A 19,603-nucleotide genomic window follows, 5' to 3' on the forward strand; every position below is an offset into this window, starting at 1 on the left:
ATTCACTACCCTTCAGTGCTCAGTGATGAACTGCAATACTACATTAAATTCCTCACTCAGGTTTAAGCATAATCATTATGCATAATGTTCAACTTATCATTAATGTGACTCACAGTAACATTAGTATTTTTAATGATCTTATAGCAAAAAGTCTACCTGCTAAACATGTTTAAATGATAGTGTGTTAACTTCCCATGAATACTTCCTAAATACAATTTCTATAGTAACTCGTTACATTTTAAAATAATTTGATTTTTGGGTTTTTTTTTTTTTTTCAGTGATACATGGTTTTCAGCCTCAGTCTCAAGCATCTGGTTCTGAGCCACACACACACAGCATGATCTCAGACAGACACTTATCACTGGCCTGTTTTTATTATGTGAATTTATTCAATTTTAATATGACTTTGGCTAACTAAACAACAAAGGAATTAAAAACATTTCACTCATCACCATGATGCATTAATAATGCATTTGGAAAAAGCTTTACAATAGAGATCTCTTTATTATAGTGCATTTATCCGATGTTACAAGATGAATTTAAAAAAGCGTAAAGGGTAATTAAGAAATACATATGCACATACCTTGTCATTTGTACAGAAACGATCTTGAAAATTAAAGCTTCATGTCTGAACAAGGGTAGGTGGCTGATGTTAAGTTAAAATACATTTTCTTACAGATTATATACATTTGTATTTCTTGCTGTATACCAGATCATGTCACATATCCCATGAACTCTACAGATGTTTAGGAAATTCCATAACATACGGACAAAGCCCAAAAGAAGAGTCACTCAGTTACAGGTTTTCAAGAAAACACCTACATGTCCAGTTGTACAAACACAAAAGGGGAAAATGTATTTTCCTTTAGAGGTCAGTGTGATATTATGACCTTAGAGTCATCTTCACTCAGTAAGGGATGTGCACAGTTCAAGATTGGTTTCATTATTAATTGTAGAAGCCTTTGGGATCAATGGATGTGTGGGAAACTGTAGTTAGTGGGTTAACTGGTGCAACATTCTTACCTGTACATTTTAATGTCTGCTGGTGTAGAGCAATGGGATGGGTTCTTTGCAAAGGCTGATGGATAAACCACTGTCTTCACATAGGCCTGTGTTGTGCAAGCTGATGAGGTTGTGCAAATGGCATCATAGGGATAATAAATCCAGGGGAAGTGCCATGGCTACATGCAGGAAAAACACCATAAAGCCTGAAGCATCGAGGAAGCATTTACAGTGCAGATTCACACAGTAGGCCAGAGCAAACACTTCCAATTCAACTGTACCGTCTATAACAGCGCTGACAATTTGTTCAAGAGCACGTGTCCTCTGAAAAAACACAGGAGGGGGCGACCTCACTCTCTACAGACAAATCCAAAACTGAACCAAACACAATGAGCCCTTTCTGAATCCAACCAATTGGTCCCAAAAGCCTTTCAATCAAAAGACTACACACCTGGACCTCAGCTCATGCTTAAGGTAACCAGGTCATGCATGAATCAACAGTAACATGAAAAAAAAAAAAAAAAAACCCAAAAAACAGACCCTAACAGAAAGAACTACATACGAGAGAGTAAGACTATAAGTAAATAAAGAGTAGAGTGGGAGCAACTCTAAAAAGGCCTCACTGTTTTGTAGTGGACTGGATGTAGTTGAAACTCGCATAGCACCCCAGAGATACACACATCCGCCTCCACACAACATAAACATGAATCACCTGTTGCCTTTTCTACACCCAGTCTTGACTGTGTGTAAAACACAAGTCACCATGTAAATAAATATCTGGTCCATAGCCATGACAGGGATAACGTCCAGAGGTGAGACTGAATTGAATTTCAAAACTGACCATTAACAGGACCTACAGCATACAGACTTGACAATTCAAACTACAAATATGAAGAATTAAGTATGAGAGAATCAAAAGAATCCAGTGTTCACTAAAGCAGTAAAAACTGAAATCCACCAAAAACCATTAATTTTAAAAGAATGTGAACTGATCTGGGATGTCAGGGATTTTATTATATCAAGCAAGACATGGGTTACATTGTGCAGCTTCTGAACCATTATCAAAAAGGCCTTAATATCACTAGCAGATGTACAAATGGAATTACTGTTTGTTTTTGTTTTGTTTTTTTTCTTACAAACATTCTTTACAGATGACCAACTACACTCAACATCCTGTGTCACTCTTTGCTTTATAGAGACCCGTGCCTTTGGATGTGCTTACATTGAAGGGATGAGGTGCTTGAGAGTTAACTGTGTTCAAGGCACACTCTGGAGGTAAGTGAGCAAAAATATGTTTTTCTCATTTTGGCCAACTTTTAACTTGATTTGAAAATGGAGCAATCCAGGAAGATCAAAGCAATGATACCATTTAGTAATTTACCATTTAGTTTGCTCCCACTCAGCTCACACACTCATTCACCAAATACTCAACCAAACACACCCACACAGTACACAGATGTAGGGGAGCACTGGCCAAAGGTCCAACGCATCAGAAGAAAAGAGGAAAGGAGGGGAGAGAATCAGACGAGGACCAGTGGAGTCTCCCATCACACTGCACACAGATGACGGACAGGAGGTGGAGTGATGGATCATTTTGCACTCCTCAGCATGTTTGAAAGCCAGTCGAGACCCTCATAGAGACCATCTCCACTAGTGGCACACGTGGCCTGGATATACCAGTTACGGTTGCGCAGGGTGTGCAAGCCCAATTTGTCTGTGATCTCAGCTGCATTCATGGCATTGGGCAGGTCCTGAAAGAGCAGAAAACACAACATTTAATCAACAAGAAGATGAAAAAAGCAAATAACATTTCCTTTAAGCTTTGCACATTTCACATTTTTATTGTGACATGTCTGGGGATTGACCCTCCAGTCACAGGCCCACTTCTCCAGCCTTCATGTAACAGCTGCATCTGCGATCTTTACTTCTTTGATCATACCAATCACATTGATCACAGATCAATGGCCAATTGATGAGCGCCATGCTCTTCCACAAATTATGCTTCTTTTTTTAAGGACAGTCACTCAAACTCACCTGTTTGTTGGCAAACACAAGCAGCACCGCATCCCTCAGCTCATCCTCGGCCAGCATTCGCATCAGCTCGTCCTTCGCCTCACCAATACGCTCCCTGTCATTACTGTCCACCACAAAGATAAGGCCTGGAAATGGAAAAGAGGTGAGGTTTGTATGAGGGAGTGGATAAAGTTGATAACAATGGGCTAATGCTTGTACAACAGACTTGAAAAGGTCTAAAAATATCACAATACCTTGTGTGTTTTGGAAGTAATGTCTCCACAGGGGCCTGATCTTGTCCTGACCACCGACATCCCACACTGTAAAACTGATGTTCTTGTATTCTACAGTCTCAACATTAAAACCTGTGGATGACAGGAAAAAACAAAGTGATGAAAATGTTTGAGTTGTCACACTGCATGGTCTTCTCACCAATGCCAAGACATCAGTGACTGTAGGTTAAGCTATGAATTTTTCATGAAGATGCAGGGCAGGACTCACCAATGGTAGGGATTGTGGTAACAATTTCTCCCAGTTTGAGCTTGTACAGGATGGTGGTCTTTCCAGCAGCATCCAGTCCTACCATCAAGATCCTCATTTCTTTCTTGCCAAAAAGTTTGGCGAAGATGCTACCGAGATTCCCCATCTTGGCTCACCTGCAGAAGGACAAACAATATTGAGTGGTAAGGTCTCTAAAATGCAGATAAAAGTCTGTAAACAATGACAGAAAGGTTATCAAAGTGCAAATGTTTCACATTTAGAAGCTGAAGTTGTGGGCTGACAATGCTGTAATAGACATCACTAAACACCATCTTGTATGACCTATAAATTAATGACGCATAAATAATATTTGGATTTACCTAAATGTTGATTAAATGTATCTGGTAAATTGAGGTAACAGCTGCAGCCTCTTAAATATTAAATGTCTATTTAGAAATTGCCATCATAGGCTGGAGGTCAAGAAGCCAAGTTGGAAGACCTGTTTGTGGACCAGATGAACAGTCAGATTACACTACATTGTTTATGAACAAGTCTGAGCCCAGACAGTCTTTGCTTGCTGTGTCTGAATACAGACATTTAATCAGTTATCAACATAGTTGCAGATTCATGTTCTGTTGATTAGCTAATTGATTACTGTTGTTCAGTGACTAAGTGGTATAAATTATCTTTCTGCTGCATTTTCCTCAACTTACCACCTGCTGATACTCCAGTAGTTTTAAGGTTTTTGCACAATGTCTGTTGACAACAAGGGAAAACGTGCCTCAGCTTGTTCTGCTCAGCTGTGCGCTAAATGTACAGGTTGTGCAACAGACTTAAGCACCTAAGTAAAAGAATGCACATTCTTCAAGATGAGACAGAGGAAGAGCAAGTAACTACAATTACAAAATGTCTTCTGGCAGTGTTGGATTATGGTAAACTGCATCTATTGTCAGAGAAGAAATTGATGACACTGCCTTGTGTACAACAGATCTCAGATTGTTGGATGACAATGCAAAATATCCAGTCTAGAAAAAAGGCCCTTTTGTTTCAATTCTGAGGAGTTGAGACCAAGACCTGTTGTTTACCATTTATGTTTTGGATTGCGAAATTATACTCCACTGTAGTTGTACAGCAAATTATTTATATTATATCATATTGTCAACTTCTCATTTTAGCTAGCATTAACCGTTGCTTTCGCCAGTTAAAATGACTTAAGGTCTAAAGCGATATCATATCACCTGACGTTAATCATTATGACTTAACTGACAGGCCAAAATAAAACTCTTGTCTGGTTTGTGTGCTCTCTGCAGCTGGTGTCTGTACTCTGCCAAATTGTTTATAAGGTAAAAGACACATCACTCTGCAACAATCACTGTACAACTGTGAGTAGATCGAGTAGATTTCTAGATCTAGGAGATTTCTGCAGTTTTCTTTTTTTTTTTTTTTTTTTAAATTTGTCGCCTTTGTATGAAGAAAACTCCTCATTACTGGCTACGTATAGTGTAGCTACTGGTTATCACTTCAATCATAAAGTTATTTTCTTCCTTTTTATTCAAATAATTTTGGAGGCCTGAAGATGTAAAATTTTCCAGTAAATCCTGTTCTAAAACTTTAGAGAAAAACAGGAAAAGTTGCTTTAATCCACTGGCTATACAGCTGTTGTAGGACTGGTTGTATGTCCAGTAGTGTCAACTCCATTATGCAGTGTTTCAAATTAACTATACTGCAGGATGTGCTCATGACCAGCAGCTGAGGCTGATCATATGTCAGACAGCCTGCAAAGTCACCAATCTACCAGTCTCAGGGGGACATTTCCTCAAACTCACTGGACACAACTACAGAGCGCAAGGAAATGCAAGGACTCCTGTTCAATTTGATTATTTTAACTGTAAGCAGTACCAACAAGTTAACATTTAAAAGACTACCCAAACATTAGCATATACAAGATTTCCCTCAATTGTAGTTTTCACACGTAGGGCTGATCAGTGAAACCGTGACACGAGGCAGGTAACACAATACTTGCACCCAAGTGTAGATGGCAGGTAAAATGGTGCGGTAATACATTATTATTATTATTATTATTATTAAAATTCTCCTTGGAGATTTATAAAGTATCTATCTTATAAATCCCAGCATTAATGAAATGTAACATGGCTCATTGTAAGAAATGCACAGAATGTATCACAATGCAATGTGTTGAAATACTAAGGATCCATTTAACAGGGGGGCTCAGTATGTGGGGGGCCTACAGTGAATCTTCAGCATACAGCTTCTCTGATGCATCTATACGTTGGTTTAACACAGCTCATTAGACAGCCAGAGTAGATAATAATATTCAGAAAAAATATGACTTTCAATGACATTTGAACAATGTTTAGTGTTATTAGTGAATAAAAGCTCCCACTGACTCTAATAGTCTGAAAACAAATTGCTGGCAAGTTCACCTTGAGGAGAACAGTGATTGTTTTGGTGCAACAAATTTAGCACAAGACGGAGCCTGTTCACCCAGGTGGTACTGTAATAAAGCTTGCAAAAAAACTCTGCTTGTTCTCTCCGCATTATGTTTTTAGATATCCAAAATATCCCAAACAAAATCTGTGGGCAGAAAGTAATTAATATTAAGATTTGCTAAATCAATTAAAGGGGAAAGATAAAAACAAAACGCATGCAGCCCTATCCTCTGCTGTTTGGCAATACTTTTTACTACTGTTTACTATTTGGCTATTTTATTATTTTGTTATGTATATAATCTTTTTACTGCTCGCTATTTTTATATTTTTATTATGTATAGTTTGTTCTTTATAGTCTTATTTTCACTTATTTCACTGTGTGTAATGCTGCTGCTGCACTGCAATTTCCCAGCTTGGGATAAATAAAGTCTGTCTGTCCGTCTGTCTGTCTGTCTGTCTGTCTATCAAGACACTATGACTGTGAAGGCTGATGACTATTAACTTCAGTGCTATGACATAACACAGCCAATTATTTGTCAGCAACCTGTCAAACACAATGGACCCACAATAAAGAGCCTAGCTCATCTATTAAAATCTGTTGTATTAATAGACAAAACATGATCGAGCAAAGAGTACTGTGAGGTGTATTATACTGAGGATAAAGAAGAAACAATGAGAAAGGCTTCTATGGACCAGTAGCTATTTTAGAGGTACGCTGTAAGGTCAGTGACTGAGGAAAATAGAAAAAGATCAGTGGTACGTGTGAATTAACCAACAAAGAAAGAAAAAAAAACGATTCCAACGGTCCTACAAATATCAGTTCAATTTTTATCTTGCACTGTCAGTAGCATAATCATGCAGTGCTGAAACAATTAGTCTATTCATTAAAATTATTAATTGGCAATTGTGTGGTTAATCAATTAATCATTTAATGCCAATGCCAAATATTTGCTGGGTTCAGCTTCTTCATTGAGGGTTTGCTGCTTTTCTCTGTTTGATTTATATATATATAGCTAGCTGGGTTTTGGAGTGTTGGTTGGAGAAAGTAGACAATTTGAAGATATGACCTCTGACTTGGGGAATATGGAAACAGTTTTTTTTTTTTTTTAAATATTCAGACTTTTTTCCTAACAGCATTGATATCAGAATTATTTCTACTGGTAGTGGTAAAATCTAGGTAGGGTTAGAAAATTGCGCACGCCCAGTAAATAGCTGCTCCTCTTAGGTAAACACGAATGACAGGTTCTTGTCAGCGCAACGTGACGCAAGTATTATTGGAGGTTTTTGGACAATACTACAGAATTAGTCTTCGAAGTTTGAGATTTTTTTTTTCTGGTGGCTTATTTAAAACTGACGAAATCATTCTTGAGAAGGAAACTAGTGTCCGTGCAAAGGTTACGTTACTTTATGGACTAACGTTGCTGACTAAAAGCAGACGCCGACAGGTACCGCACCAGTCTAGCTTCAGGTAGACGTCTGCGATGCTAATTGAGTTAAATAAAATAAAAAAAAGTCATCTTGTGTTTTACGCTGCCCTGAAGCCATTTGAATTAAGGTCGGTCAGTTGTGTGCACGTTAGCGTCAACATATTTAACATAACCTTGTTTTAAATTATTTATCTGTTGAAATTTAAGTACCATAACTGAATGAAGTTTAACTGGTGACAAAAGGTAACGCTTTCCCTGCAGTTGGATTATTAACTGCGTTTTAACGCTCTTACTATTAGCGAGCTAACGTTAGCCATAAAGCAGGAAGAGGAGTTCGCGTCGACCCGAATGGAAACTCGTTAATGATAGCTAGCTAGCCTTGCAATTTATGGTTTAGGAGTCCTGGATTATAAGAATAACATTAACTAAAACATGGCAAAGACAAAAAAACTAAGCACAAAGACGACACCGGCTGACGAATTCGCTGGTTATTATTTGGGAGGAGTTTCTATTCAGAGTTGAAATGTTTAAAAACTTCCTAAGCAAACACGGTCGCGCTAAAGTTCAACTGCTAAGGAAACAGCTAACGAACTGTCCGAAGTGTCCGGCTTCAAGCTTCCACAATTTACAGCAAAATGTAACATTAAATAAGTTAGCACATAATTTGTCTCCACCCCTCTTTTTACATGAAACTATATCTTTGAAACTCTAGGGTTTACTGTTTCCAAATAACGTTTGTAACGTTACCTGCACTAGTGCTTCTTAAGCCTTCGTCGCTGGTCCCGTTCAACAACAAAATGGCGTTTTCCGGCACAGTCGTCGTCTTCCTCGTCATCATCAACCGTTTTATCTTGTTCTTGGTATTTATGACGGGGACAAACATCGAAATGACACATTAGCGCCACCAAGTGGTAAGGAGTGCGGACAGAATTATAAATCTACAGTAGCACACGGGTAAAAGAGATAGAGAGAGACTTTAATGGGTTAACTATCTGAAATTTGGGCCTCCTCCTCCATAAATAATTTGTCACTGCACAGAAAAAGTCATTCAGCGCATGATCCACCTGATAATAAAGACTGATATTAGAGAAGAAGCCTAGATCAGCTTTTATGTCAATTTGACAATTATGGAGCAGATTACATACATTCGCTCACAAACAGACTATACAAGATAGTGTACAATGTCATTATATTATGTCTTCTAATAACATTTTTAGTGAATGTATGTAGTTGGATCCTTTTGTTACCTACTTATACCCTGAACCTCTGATCTTGTACCAACCAGGACGTAGCCTATCTCATAATGGTATTGGTCCTGATATTTACAAAATATAATCACTGAAATGTAAAGTATCTTTTCTCATCCGTATTTTGGTGAATAGACAGTCACAGTAAGATGCTAAAAGATTTTAGGAAGGGAATTAAACGAAAATGAAACCAAAATTAGGATTTTTACTTGTCCATTCATCCCCAGTGGAAATGACCCCTGTCAGAGGAGGAAGAATTGAGTCTGTCAAAGGACTATAAGCGAAGAGTAGACCTGGGGGTGTTCTGGCAAAGGCCTGGTGCCAGATCAACCTTTGTGTCCAGCAGATTGTTGTGCTACTACATCCTGTGAGGATAAAATATCACTGAGGCTTTTAGCCATTGAAATAACCAAGCATATACTGTGTGACAAACAAATAGTTTTCAGTCTTTTCAACGAAAAACCTGATAATGAAACTGAAACAAACCAAATCAGTCGATTAATCAATCGTCAGAAAAATAATCAGCTACTATTTGGATAATCGATTAATCGTTCAAGTAATTTTTCAAGCAAAAAAGGCAAATATTCTCTGGTTATAATTTCATGATTGTGAGGATTTGCTGCTTTCGTCATATGATAGTTGGCTGAATATCTTTGGCCGTTGGACTGTCGGTCAGCCAAAACAAAATACCTAAAGTCACCTTTGGCGTTAGGAAACTTTGATGGGAATTTTTTAACCGACATTTGGTTTACCAAATGATACATCAAAAAAATAATCTGCATTAAGTGAAATAATCAATAATCATTTGCACCAGATGTGCAGCCATGGTGTATTCTGAATTTCGTGTCTCCTCAGATTCGGTCATCCTTTGCAAAGTTTACCTCCATGCAATTTCTGTACTGAATCCACTAGATGGGGCTCCGTCTATGGTTGTTTTTTTTTTAAGGAACTAATGAAGTTTGCATGTAGTTTGATTGCAGGAACCGGATATGGTGCCTTTAATAATATACTGTATGTTCGTGTCCTTCAATCTCAGACTTCATGGATCATTCATTTATCATCCGTAGGGTTCTCTTTAATGCTGCACTTTAATTTGTTTTCATGATTGATGGATATGTGCTGCCTAATCCCAGTGATTATAATGTAATAACCTATATGTCTAATCACTAATATGGTCAGAAAATGCAACCTGTTGGTCAAGGTCACTTCAGAGTGGATGTGTTTTTAAGTCTAACCTTATGGGGTAAATTTGGGGTCTGGTGGCGCTTCACACATGAAACCACCATAAAGATGCTGAACAGCATTTCTAAGACTACTGATCAACAGAATCACAGTTTATTCAAAGATAAAATCTGAGTGGAATGAGGAGTGGAGACAGACTGACCACAAATAAAAATCTCTGAAATCAAAGCGAGGGATATTTTTTTTTTAAACAGAGCTTCCCTGCTTGTAAAACGGGCTGGATTTGAGGTTTCGATTCCAGCGTGTAACCAGGATGGCTGGAGACCTGAACATGCTAGGGATGGGCGCTCAGGTGCATCCGAGATCTCTATATTACACTGTAGCAGGTAAAGCCAGTGATTTTGTAGCTCCGACCACCTGGGTGGCGTTACAGTGGGAGTGAACATACAGTAACAATATTGAGAGAATCCAATGAGGGTGCAGCAAGATGATGATGCCCCCCCACCACCCCGCGAACCACTGCGCCTGACGCACTGGATTGAAAGTCTGTGTGCATGTGGGGCCCCTTAAAGAGGTGCGCCGACCAGACGGCAGAGACTTTCTCCGTTGAAGAATCAGCGAGATGAAGAGCAGCGCCAACCCGGCACCATGCGCTCCAGGCTCCCACGGACCGCCTGCCTACTGCGACTCATCGCGCTCTGCATCCTCCTCTCGCACTCTGCAGCTTATTTTGGGTCAGTCGCTTTGCTTTTTAATTCTGCCCATCACATTAATCGATTGCCTTCTTTGTTTTGAAGAAATCTCAACAACATTTATAAACTTTAGCCAAATTGCGCACGCGTAATTGTGCACAAACTATCGCAGCAAATCGTTATTGTGTTGTCCGAAACATTCCCTCTTTTGCTAATTGTCCAGCTAATTTGCTGCAATAAACCGTACTTATCGCCAGTGGTAATTTAAATTGTTTCTCAGCCACTTTAATCTTAATTATTTGTGTATCTTTACGCGGTTTTCCTGGACTTGGTGAATGTCCATCCGTTTTTCCTGTATATGGGTTTCTGTTGTTTACAGTATTGACCAATCAAGAAAACTGGAAGAATACAGCGCTTCTTTGTTTAAAATTTCTGACAGAGAAATTAACATTTTCAGGTGTCAAGACTGAGCAAGCTACCCAGAACAAACTGCAACAGATTAACTCGCCGATGGCACATATTTTAATGTCAGTGATAGAATAATTATTTGGATATGTTTCACCGCGTTATTGCAGATCTACAGTTTATTTCAAAGTTAGAAAAGTGGATTGCATCTGTCTACGGCTTACCTAAAAATGCAACTCACCGGAATTTCTAATGTTTTTTTTTCCCTCATCCCAGGCTGACAGGTCGAGAGCCCTTGGTGTTTTTACCAGGTCCGTTTTCCAATGAAGCTCCGACAGGCAAGGCCCACCTAAAGCAGTGCGAGCAGATGACTCTGACCAGGCGGCAGAAGAGACTGTGTCGCAGGGAACCTGGTTTGGCCGAGACGCTGCGGGAGTCGGTGCGCCTCAGCCTTCTGGAGTGTCGGTATCAGTTCAGGAATGAGCGCTGGAACTGCAGTCTGGACGGCCGAGGGAGCCTCCTGAAAAGAGGTGAGCCGTTCATCATTTACCTCACGCGAAACAGCTACCGAGCTGCCCGATTTTTACCTCCATCACTCGTTCAGATGACCCGCGGTGTGTTTGCACAGAAGCATCCGTCCTGTGAAAGTGTCTCTGGGCATGATCTGCCGCATCGACATCTATTTATCTCACAGTGATTATCTGCAGCAAAAGCAGTGAGAGGAGAAAAAACACAGGGTGAGAAAGTTTATCCCCAGTTGAGCTGCTACTAAAGTTTGGAGCCAAGACTGGAGACAGTAATCACACATGATTCCCATCCAACTTTGATAAAATATTAATATTGATTTTTGTATTATCAATGGTGTGACCCACAAACCAAATTCAAATACATATTTATATGTAAAATAATGTTTATCACAATATAGAATTACTAATAACTGTATTCTTATAACAATGCAAACAAAATAATTTTTAGGCTTATTCATTTTTGTTTGTACTGGTTGTTGCTGCCTTATGATCATAACCTTTAAAGTAAGACCTGAATTGACCTAAAATTGATCTTAGAACATGGAAATTAGCTTGAGCTAGTATTTAGCTAGATTTTGCCAGAGTTGTGACTGCGTACGTCTGGCCAATAGATTACCAAAGCATTTGTGACAATGACACCAGGTGACACTTATAAACCCTTCAGTTTTTCATTGTGTGTCCCTTAAGATGTGCTGCACAGACCCGTCACTTGATGCAGCCCCTGAAAAAAGTTTCCAAAAGTTGCCTACTTGAATACTTTTCCCATGATATAACCATTGATTGGCTACACTTGGAGAAAAAAAATGCCCATACTAAATCACCACTCTGCATGTGGCTCAAGTCCCCTGCAGGTTTGCTGTGCACAGAAAATGCTTGAGGATCATCCAGGCTTTATGCATATGGATATCAGTGTGTGGGAGAACATGAACAGGTCAGCATGGAGGTAATGAGGGAGTAGAAAGCCAAGAAATGTGGTGCGGTGGAGAGCGCTCGAGCCCTGTGGTTATTTTTATCTCGGGAAAGCGCCCATTCCCAGAGGAAAAGGGTGGCACGATTACCCACTTTCATCTGGGAAAATCCTTCCTAGCCAAAATAATAATTAATTGGATCAAAATATATACTGGTGATGGCTCTGGGTGAAGCAAATAACAGTGCAGAACCAAAAGAAAAGGTCAGAGGAGGAATTATGACACAAGAAAACTTGCAGAATAACGCTGAGGTTGTAGTAAACCATGACAACGTAGTGAACACTTTGTAAACACTTTGGCTCAGAGGCTTACTCAGTGGTGCAAAACAGTGTGATGGTTGTGAACTATGTATGAATCCCTTAAGATATACACAGCACTCAGAGCACATGTCTCTAATGCCACAAATAGGTTTGCATTAAAATCTCTGGAAATTCAGCTCGTTAAATCTGTCCTTCATGCGCATTTGAATTTTTACAAGTTATTCCACCTCCTCTGGTGTACTTTGCGTCCATCCCAGCGTTCAAGGAGACTGCCTTTCTGCTGGCGGTGTCCTCTGCGGCGCTGACCCACGCGCTCGCCAAAGCGTGCAGCTCAGGTCGGATGGAGAGGTGCACGTGTGACGACTCCCCCGGCATCCAGCACCGGGAAGCGTGGCAGTGGGGGGTCTGCGGGGACAACCTGAAATATAGCACCAAGTTCCTAAAGAAGTTCCTCGGCCAGAAGAGGGTCAGCAAGGACCTGAGGGCTCAGGTCGACGCCCACAACATCAACGTCGGAATTCGGGTGAGTGTGAACAAACAAACCGAGAGGAAGTGGAGTTGCGTCAAATGTGCCTCAGCGAGGTCGCCCCCTCGCTCCCTTTATGGTGATGTTGCCTCCCAAGCCCAAGGCATCAAAAACATCACCTTTACCTGCGCCACACGTACCTCAATTAGTTGGGCTGCAATTTTACATGACAATTATACCTCTGGCACGCTCCCGCACCATCAGAGGATGCAGAATTGTAATCCTCACCTGCATGTTTTGCACGGTGCCAGCCAGACAAACGCCCCCCTTATTTGTTGCCGTCGTTGGCCTTGGTGGATAACACAGAGGCGCAGGGTGAGGCAGCGTAGCAGGGAGACGAGACGGCTGTGGGCTCGTTGGAGCCAGGTGTTCTCAGGCATGATAAAGCTTGCTGTGCGGGCCTACAGAAAATTAAAGGTCTCATGTCGAGGGGGGACGATTATAACCGTGGCCTCTTTTTAATATACGAGCGAGCATTTTTTTCCACTTACTGGATCACCGTGCGCTTCATAAATCCACCTAATGTTCATAACCACCCTGTGTAGCTCCAACAGGACAGGCCCCGGGGTCCTGCTCCTGTAGCTCACACCTAGATAGCAACAGAGATGGTGGAGACAAAAAGAAGCCGCAAACAGGATGAGCTGAGGGCAACTGCCTTATCTCATCTTTGCTCGGTTAAATGTTTTCCTCACTTTACCAATGTGGTTGAGAAGGGACCACGAGCCGTGTTAACAAAAACATGAAGTGGTCCCCCTCATCCCTCCCTCAGTAATGGTGCTCTGAAGCCCCCGAGGGGTTCATACCTGCAAAGGGAGGAACTGAGCAGAACTTTTCAACCCACGGGTACCCTCTGGCTCCGTCTGCATGACCTGTCTCTGGCCCCCGCCAAGACAGCAGCTCTCAGGCTGAGTGATCGCGCTCTCATCAGCGACCATCGAGCTCGGTGAACTATTAACCCAAATCTAAATCAGGGGCACCACCACCAACCGCTGCTGCAAATTTTTTGGCACTTCTTGCGCAGAAATTCTTATCAATGTTTTTACCATGAGCAGGCATGTACAAAGAACAGGGTGGAGAGATTCCACCGTCTGCACTGTTTGTCACCTCTGCCTCAGGCTTCAGCAAAGAGAGACAGGAGAGGAGCAGACAGAGCTAGTTTCAACACATTGAGCAAAAAAAAGAGAGAAAAAAAGGAAAATGCCCGAGCTGTCCAAGTGAGAAATGTGAGGTAAATGAAATACGACATGCTGAACAGCCTCCCCCAACCCACTATGTCAAAAATTTTGACTGAGGTGGGCTAAAGGCGCACCATCCGCAGACCACCACCCCTAACCCCCTACCCACCCTGCAGGAAACTGTCTCACTCTGTCCAGATAGACCTCCCAGATAAGAGGCCAGGTCATGAATCAAACTGAAAGAACTGACATCTCTCCCTTTTTTTCTCCCCCTCTCCTGCTTTTTTCCCCCCTCCCATCTCAGGCAGTGAAGAGCGGGCTGAAAACAACCTGCAAGTGTCACGGCGTCTCCGGCTCTTGCGCCGTGCGGACTTGTTGGAAGCAGCTGTCCCCTTTCCACGACACCGGGCGGCTGCTGAAGTATCGATACGATACCGCGGTGCGAGTGCTGAGCGTCACCAACGCGGCCACCGGGGAGACGGAGCTCGCGGGCCCCCGTCGACACGGCCAGAGCCTCCGCACCACTGACCTGGTCTACCTGGAAGAGTCCCCCAGCTTCTGCAGGCCCTCCCGCTACTCCGCAGGTACGGGCGGCCGGTCGTGCGCCAAAGACACCAGCTGTCAGAGCCTGTGCTGCGGACGTGGTTACAACACAGCCATGCGCCTCACCAGCCTGTCCTGCCACTGCCAGGTGCGCTGGTGCTGCCACGTGGAGTGCCAGACGTGCGTGAGAGAGGAGGAGGTGTACACATGTAAAAACGCATAACAAACGAAGAGATAGAACAAATATAGGCAGTGCGCAAAGAAAGACATGGCTGAACTATAAGCTCCTGTATTCACTGAGGGACCTCGCATCAGAGCATGTCTTTGCAGATCTCCGCTCTGACCCGCATGTTATTTGGGGAGGAACATACACTTGTAACATTATAATATTGCTGGTTATTTGCTAATCGTCACTGATTTGATATGCAGCAGCTTACTGTAGGTGAGGATGTTTTCAAACTGCTCTGCTTTTCTCTCGCTGGATGCACTGAAAACGCCGCTCTTCTGGGACAGAGGGAAGCAAGCTCTTAAAACAGGTACTGGACTGGACTGGATGGCACCAGCAGTACGACGTCAGACCCCCGTCTGCAGTGGGACCGACAGTGACTTTGTTGTATTGTAATTGCATTGGCTCCTTCCACTTGACTATTTATTGCATCAGTCATGGTGTCTGTTGTCCTGCTGCTTTACCTTATCCTTTTTGTCAGTGAGTGTTGCCACTGAGGCTGAAATGGCCTTAAAAGGAATCCACCTGTCTGTCTTCTTGTCTGCTGTGTTTGGGTTCATTTCTGATTAAAAAGCACTTAAGTTGCCCTCGCTACTCATGATAGAAAGTGTATAATTAATCATAGAAGTTAGAAAAACTGTTTAAATATATGTTGAAATAGAATCACTGGAAGCTTTGAGGGGTGGTTGATGCCACTGATATACATTGTACCCACCCGCATTAACACGGTTATTGTGGAAAGAAACAAGCTGGGTTTCAGTTGCTCTTATGGAAATGTCTATGGAAATCTCTACATGTAGCCTAATGTGTGCTCCACACAACAAAGGGAAATACCCTGGGGTAATAGTAAAGGAAACACCAAACACTGTCTTTGAAAAACAAAGAATGAAAAACACTTCTGAACGTACCAGCCCTCCTCTTGTTCTTCCTCTATTAATAGAAGCACACACACTATGCTACACTTTCAAGCTTGAAATCGCCTGACCGAACCATTTGGTCTTCAAAGTCTAATTTAGCCACATCTTTGTTCTAAATGCCTTTGAAGTGGGCTAATCACGCTCCTTATTTTCCCAAATTGCTAATCAAAGAAAATCACCATGTTTACTCTTGTGCGCTTGCATCCGAGACAGCTTTTCTGCGTCCATGTGTGCGGGTCAGAAGTGCACGTTGGACCCAAAGGGTTTATTTCACTGGCCAGTTTATGTCTTGCTTGAGTGATTCTGGGCTGTATATATAATATGAATATAACTCATGTCAGGGCTGCAGGCGTGTGACAATGTGGAATCATAATTTTCTACCTCACTTCATCTTTTGGCAAAAATCAGTCAGATTTATGAGCTATGCAGAGTTGTGTCCTATCCTTTGTTTTAAAGATCATATGTTAGATTTTTTTGTACAGTTCTTTTGAATTTGGTAATATATGTCCATATTTCAAAAGCAAATGTTTTTTTTTAATCTTGCTGCATTACATTCTTATTTAAAATAAATAAGATGAATAAATGGACGTACATTTGTAAGCGTTATGTGTTGGTTGTGTCTTGTTCAGTCGCCCTCGGTCGTGCTCTCACACACGCACACACACTCCACACGCAACGTGGCAGCAATACACCTGCCTGAAACTCTGCGCCCTGCATCTGTCGAGCAAAAACCACTTCCTGCTGATACTGCCCTGCCCTCCTTTTCATCTGAAAAGTGCTGTGGTCTCGCTGCATCACCCTCAACCGCCTGGTAAAAGGCCTGGGGTGGGTGGATGAGTCTGTGGAGGACACGCTTACAGGTGTTGTGCCTCCAGCCCGCACACCAACCACGATGACAATCATAATGACGATGATGACAAAGATGATGACTCAGGAGAATGCTGTCTTACAGAGCGTTTGACCCACGGTTCACCATCAGAAAGTAACATTTGGCTGCCCCAGAATGACGATGAGAGCAGTTTACGCGCTATTATCCGTGAATCATAACTTTCCACTCATTTGCAAGGCATCAGTGAACCTACAGCATACAGGGGGCTATTGTATGAGGCATTTATAGTGTGTGCTCTGGTGCTTTTGATGTTGCCCTCTAATTACTATGATTACACATTATTATTCCTTATTAGAACATCAACCAGAGACCCCAAGTATTGCAGTGAATTATAAGACGATTTCAAAATTACTGAGTTTTATGACCTTAAAAATCCCTTTAATGGATGTACACTATATGGTATTGTTAGAGCTAATTATCTCCCAGTGTGATGAGTATGCTTGCATGCCTCGGGGGCAAGAATCAGCAATTTTTTTAAGAAAATGTTGCAATGAAAAACAATGACAAAGCTATGAGATGGGCCAAATGTCCAAAGGGTAAATCAGCAAGTGTAAAAGGAGAATAAATGCCACTGCAGAAAAATCACGCCTTTGTATCTTCTACATCTATCTCCATTATCGGTTATGTACAGACAAAATGCTTTGAAAGTTACCTTTTTACATTCATAAAGTGCACTTAAGCATTTCTTTATGGGTTGAGAAAATTCTCACACTTCTAAAAGTTTAATACACCATTTCAGTGGCCTGGCTGAAGAAAACCCTGTGACAAAGCTGAAAGCACGGCTGTTTTTGAGGTTTTTACGAGATAGCAACAATATGTTTTTATCTATCTAATAACTGCGTCATACTACCAATATAAACCTTCGCTCGTATTCTTTGCTTCAATATTAATTTCCCGTTTTGGACAATAAAGTTGGAAACTTCATTTCGGTGATACATAAATGTGTCAGCCGTCTTTCTGATGTCTGAGGTCAAACAAGTTCATCAGCTCAGACTACAGACTCACTATATTAACTCGTCGTATTATAATATTGCGGATCAATATTTAACTTCATTCAGCATGAATGGCGCATTTTCAAAAAGCCACGTTCTTCTCTGCAGAGCTGTGGGATAAGGAGGGAGAGAGAGGAGTGTGTCGCAGGGAGCAGGGTGGACCGGGATTGAGATACTGAGGGACATAAAGGAAAAAGATGAGGATGGAGGGATGAGAAGGGGATAGTTTGTGGCCCCAGGAGGCCTATCCCCTGCTGCTGCTGTTGTTGTTTTATAATGAACTCCTAAAGCCTTCATTTCCCTCACTACCCTGAGCGGAGGGGGTGCAGCGATGGGGGCTGCTGAGTCCACAGCCGGATTCGCACGCACAAGCCCCGAGGGCGGCTGCTTTGAGCAGGGTGGGGGGTTGGACGGCGCAGGGGTGCAGTGTGCAAGCTCATGTGTGTGTGTTTGAAACAGCCCTGACAGGAGACAGGTGAGGGCAGAAAGGTTTTTGCATATGTGTGTGTGCATACTTGCCGTGTGCACACCTGTGGTCACTTCAGTGGGAGTGATGTGTGAGTGTGTGTTTGTAGTCAGGCTTTCCTGTGCGGGTGTGGACTACATGTTGGCCTGCTGTATGCTGGAGCTTCTCTCTGTCGCCCTGAGACACTGAATGACATAGATAATGTAGGGTGACGCTGGTGGTAACACTATCCCTCGTGTCTGCATCGGCCTGGTTCAGGTAAAGGTTACTATGGGCTGGGCTGCAGCAGTGCACGGTGTTCTGATAGATGAAGATGAATCGGCACACCAGGGCTAGGGCGTTTTTTGAGAAATGCATTATATTTGTGTTGCTTAGCAAAAAGATATTATCCAAAGCAACGTACATAGCTCTCGGGTTTATACATCACTCATTTGTGTAAGAACAGTAGATGTTAACTGAAGCATGGAAGGCTTGGTAGATACTTTGCTCAAGGACACAAAGCGCAGTCCCGTCCTGTAATCGGAACCTCTGAGCCCCAGGTCAAACACCTAAACCCGACAAGACTTCCGCCTCTGAAGAGAAGCCACTTAGATAGCATCAGCGCTGGGCCTAATCCCCACACCCTGACATGGCACAGAGAGAAAATTAAATGATGAGGAGGATGAGAGGGGTGCAATGGATTCAGTGCAGAAAACAGAAGGAAGAGAGAGAGAGAGAGAGTTGTGAATACGGCATGGGGTAGGAATTTGGAATGTGAAATGACTAATGCAATTGCTCAACCCACAACAAGAACATGCACTGCCTAGAGCTATGACAAGGCTGAGTGCATACCTCTATGGGGGGGCCTAACTCAGAGGCTGGGTGGACTGGGATGGTGGCTGAGTTCCTCACAACCGGTGATGAGCCGCACGGGCGGAGAGAAGGTGTGTACATGTGTGATGGTCAATTGAGCAGGCAGCAGGGTTGAAATTATGGATTCTGACCTGAGGACAGGAAAAAAAAAATCATTAGAGGAGGTTTTGGACTTTTGGCATAATAAAACAAGGTATTTCAATTTTTCAATTTGGGCTTTATTTACTTTTTTTTTTTTTAAATTGTGATGGCCATTTTTAGTCACGCTAATGGCACGGCTCAGGTCTTTGATTGGTTGATCCTCCACTTTAGTCCCCGACTGAAATATCTCAACAACTATTTGATGGACTGCCATGAGATCTTG

The 19,603-nt window shown here is 42.1% G+C and overlaps 2 protein-coding genes across 2 annotated transcripts; one reads left to right on the forward strand and one right to left on the reverse strand.

Moving 5' to 3' along the window:
- Positions 1-221: 221 nt before the first annotated feature.
- arf2a (ADP-ribosylation factor 2a) lies at positions 222-8,199 on the reverse strand. Its single transcript, XM_041956187.1, has 5 exons — positions 8,120-8,199; positions 3,517-3,671; positions 3,270-3,380; positions 3,037-3,161; positions 222-2,753 (listed from the first exon to the last, which is right to left on the reverse strand). Exons 2-5 carry the CDS (start codon positions 3,659-3,661, stop codon positions 2,592-2,594), a joined length of 543 nt encoding a protein of 180 aa, XP_041812121.1. The 5' UTR covers positions 3,662-3,671; positions 8,120-8,199; the 3' UTR covers positions 222-2,591.
- Positions 8,200-10,150: 1,951 nt separating this feature from the next.
- On the forward strand, positions 10,151-16,634 carry wnt9b (wingless-type MMTV integration site family, member 9B). The gene is made up of 4 exons (XM_041957147.1): positions 10,151-10,535; positions 11,175-11,428; positions 12,911-13,176; positions 14,659-16,634. The coding sequence occupies exons 1-4, from the start codon at positions 10,450-10,452 to the stop codon at positions 15,118-15,120; spliced, it is 1,068 nt and encodes a 355-aa protein (XP_041813081.1). The 5' UTR covers positions 10,151-10,449; the 3' UTR covers positions 15,121-16,634.
- The last annotated feature ends 2,969 nt before the right edge of the window (positions 16,635-19,603 follow it).

Source organism: Chelmon rostratus, chromosome 17, assembly GCF_017976325.1.
Source record: "Chelmon rostratus isolate fCheRos1 chromosome 17, fCheRos1.pri, whole genome shotgun sequence".
Classification (NCBI taxonomy): Eukaryota; Metazoa; Chordata; class Actinopteri; order Chaetodontiformes; family Chaetodontidae; genus Chelmon; species Chelmon rostratus.

Bases quoted from the DNA above. Each gene is read 5' to 3' on its own strand.
- arf2a (XM_041956187.1), bottom strand. From the start codon at position 3,661: ATGGGGAATCTCGGTAGCATCTTCGCCAAACTTTTTGGCAAGAAAGAA. The intron at 3,381-3,516 runs GTGAGTCCTGCC...TGTCATCCACAG, and splicing joins TACCACAATCCCTACCATTG to GTTTTAATGTTGAGACTGTA. The intron at 3,162-3,269 runs GTATTGTGATAT...TTCCATTTCCAG, and splicing joins TTACTTCCAAAACACACAAG to GCCTTATCTTTGTGGTGGAC.
- wnt9b (XM_041957147.1), top strand. From the start codon at position 10,450: ATGCGCTCCAGGCTCCCACGGACCGCCTGCCTACTGCGACTCATCGCG. The intron at 11,429-12,910 runs GTGAGCCGTTCA...CGTCCATCCCAG, and splicing joins AGGGAGCCTCCTGAAAAGAG to CGTTCAAGGAGACTGCCTTT. The intron at 13,177-14,658 runs GTGAGTGTGAAC...CTCCCATCTCAG, and splicing joins ACATCAACGTCGGAATTCGG to GCAGTGAAGAGCGGGCTGAA.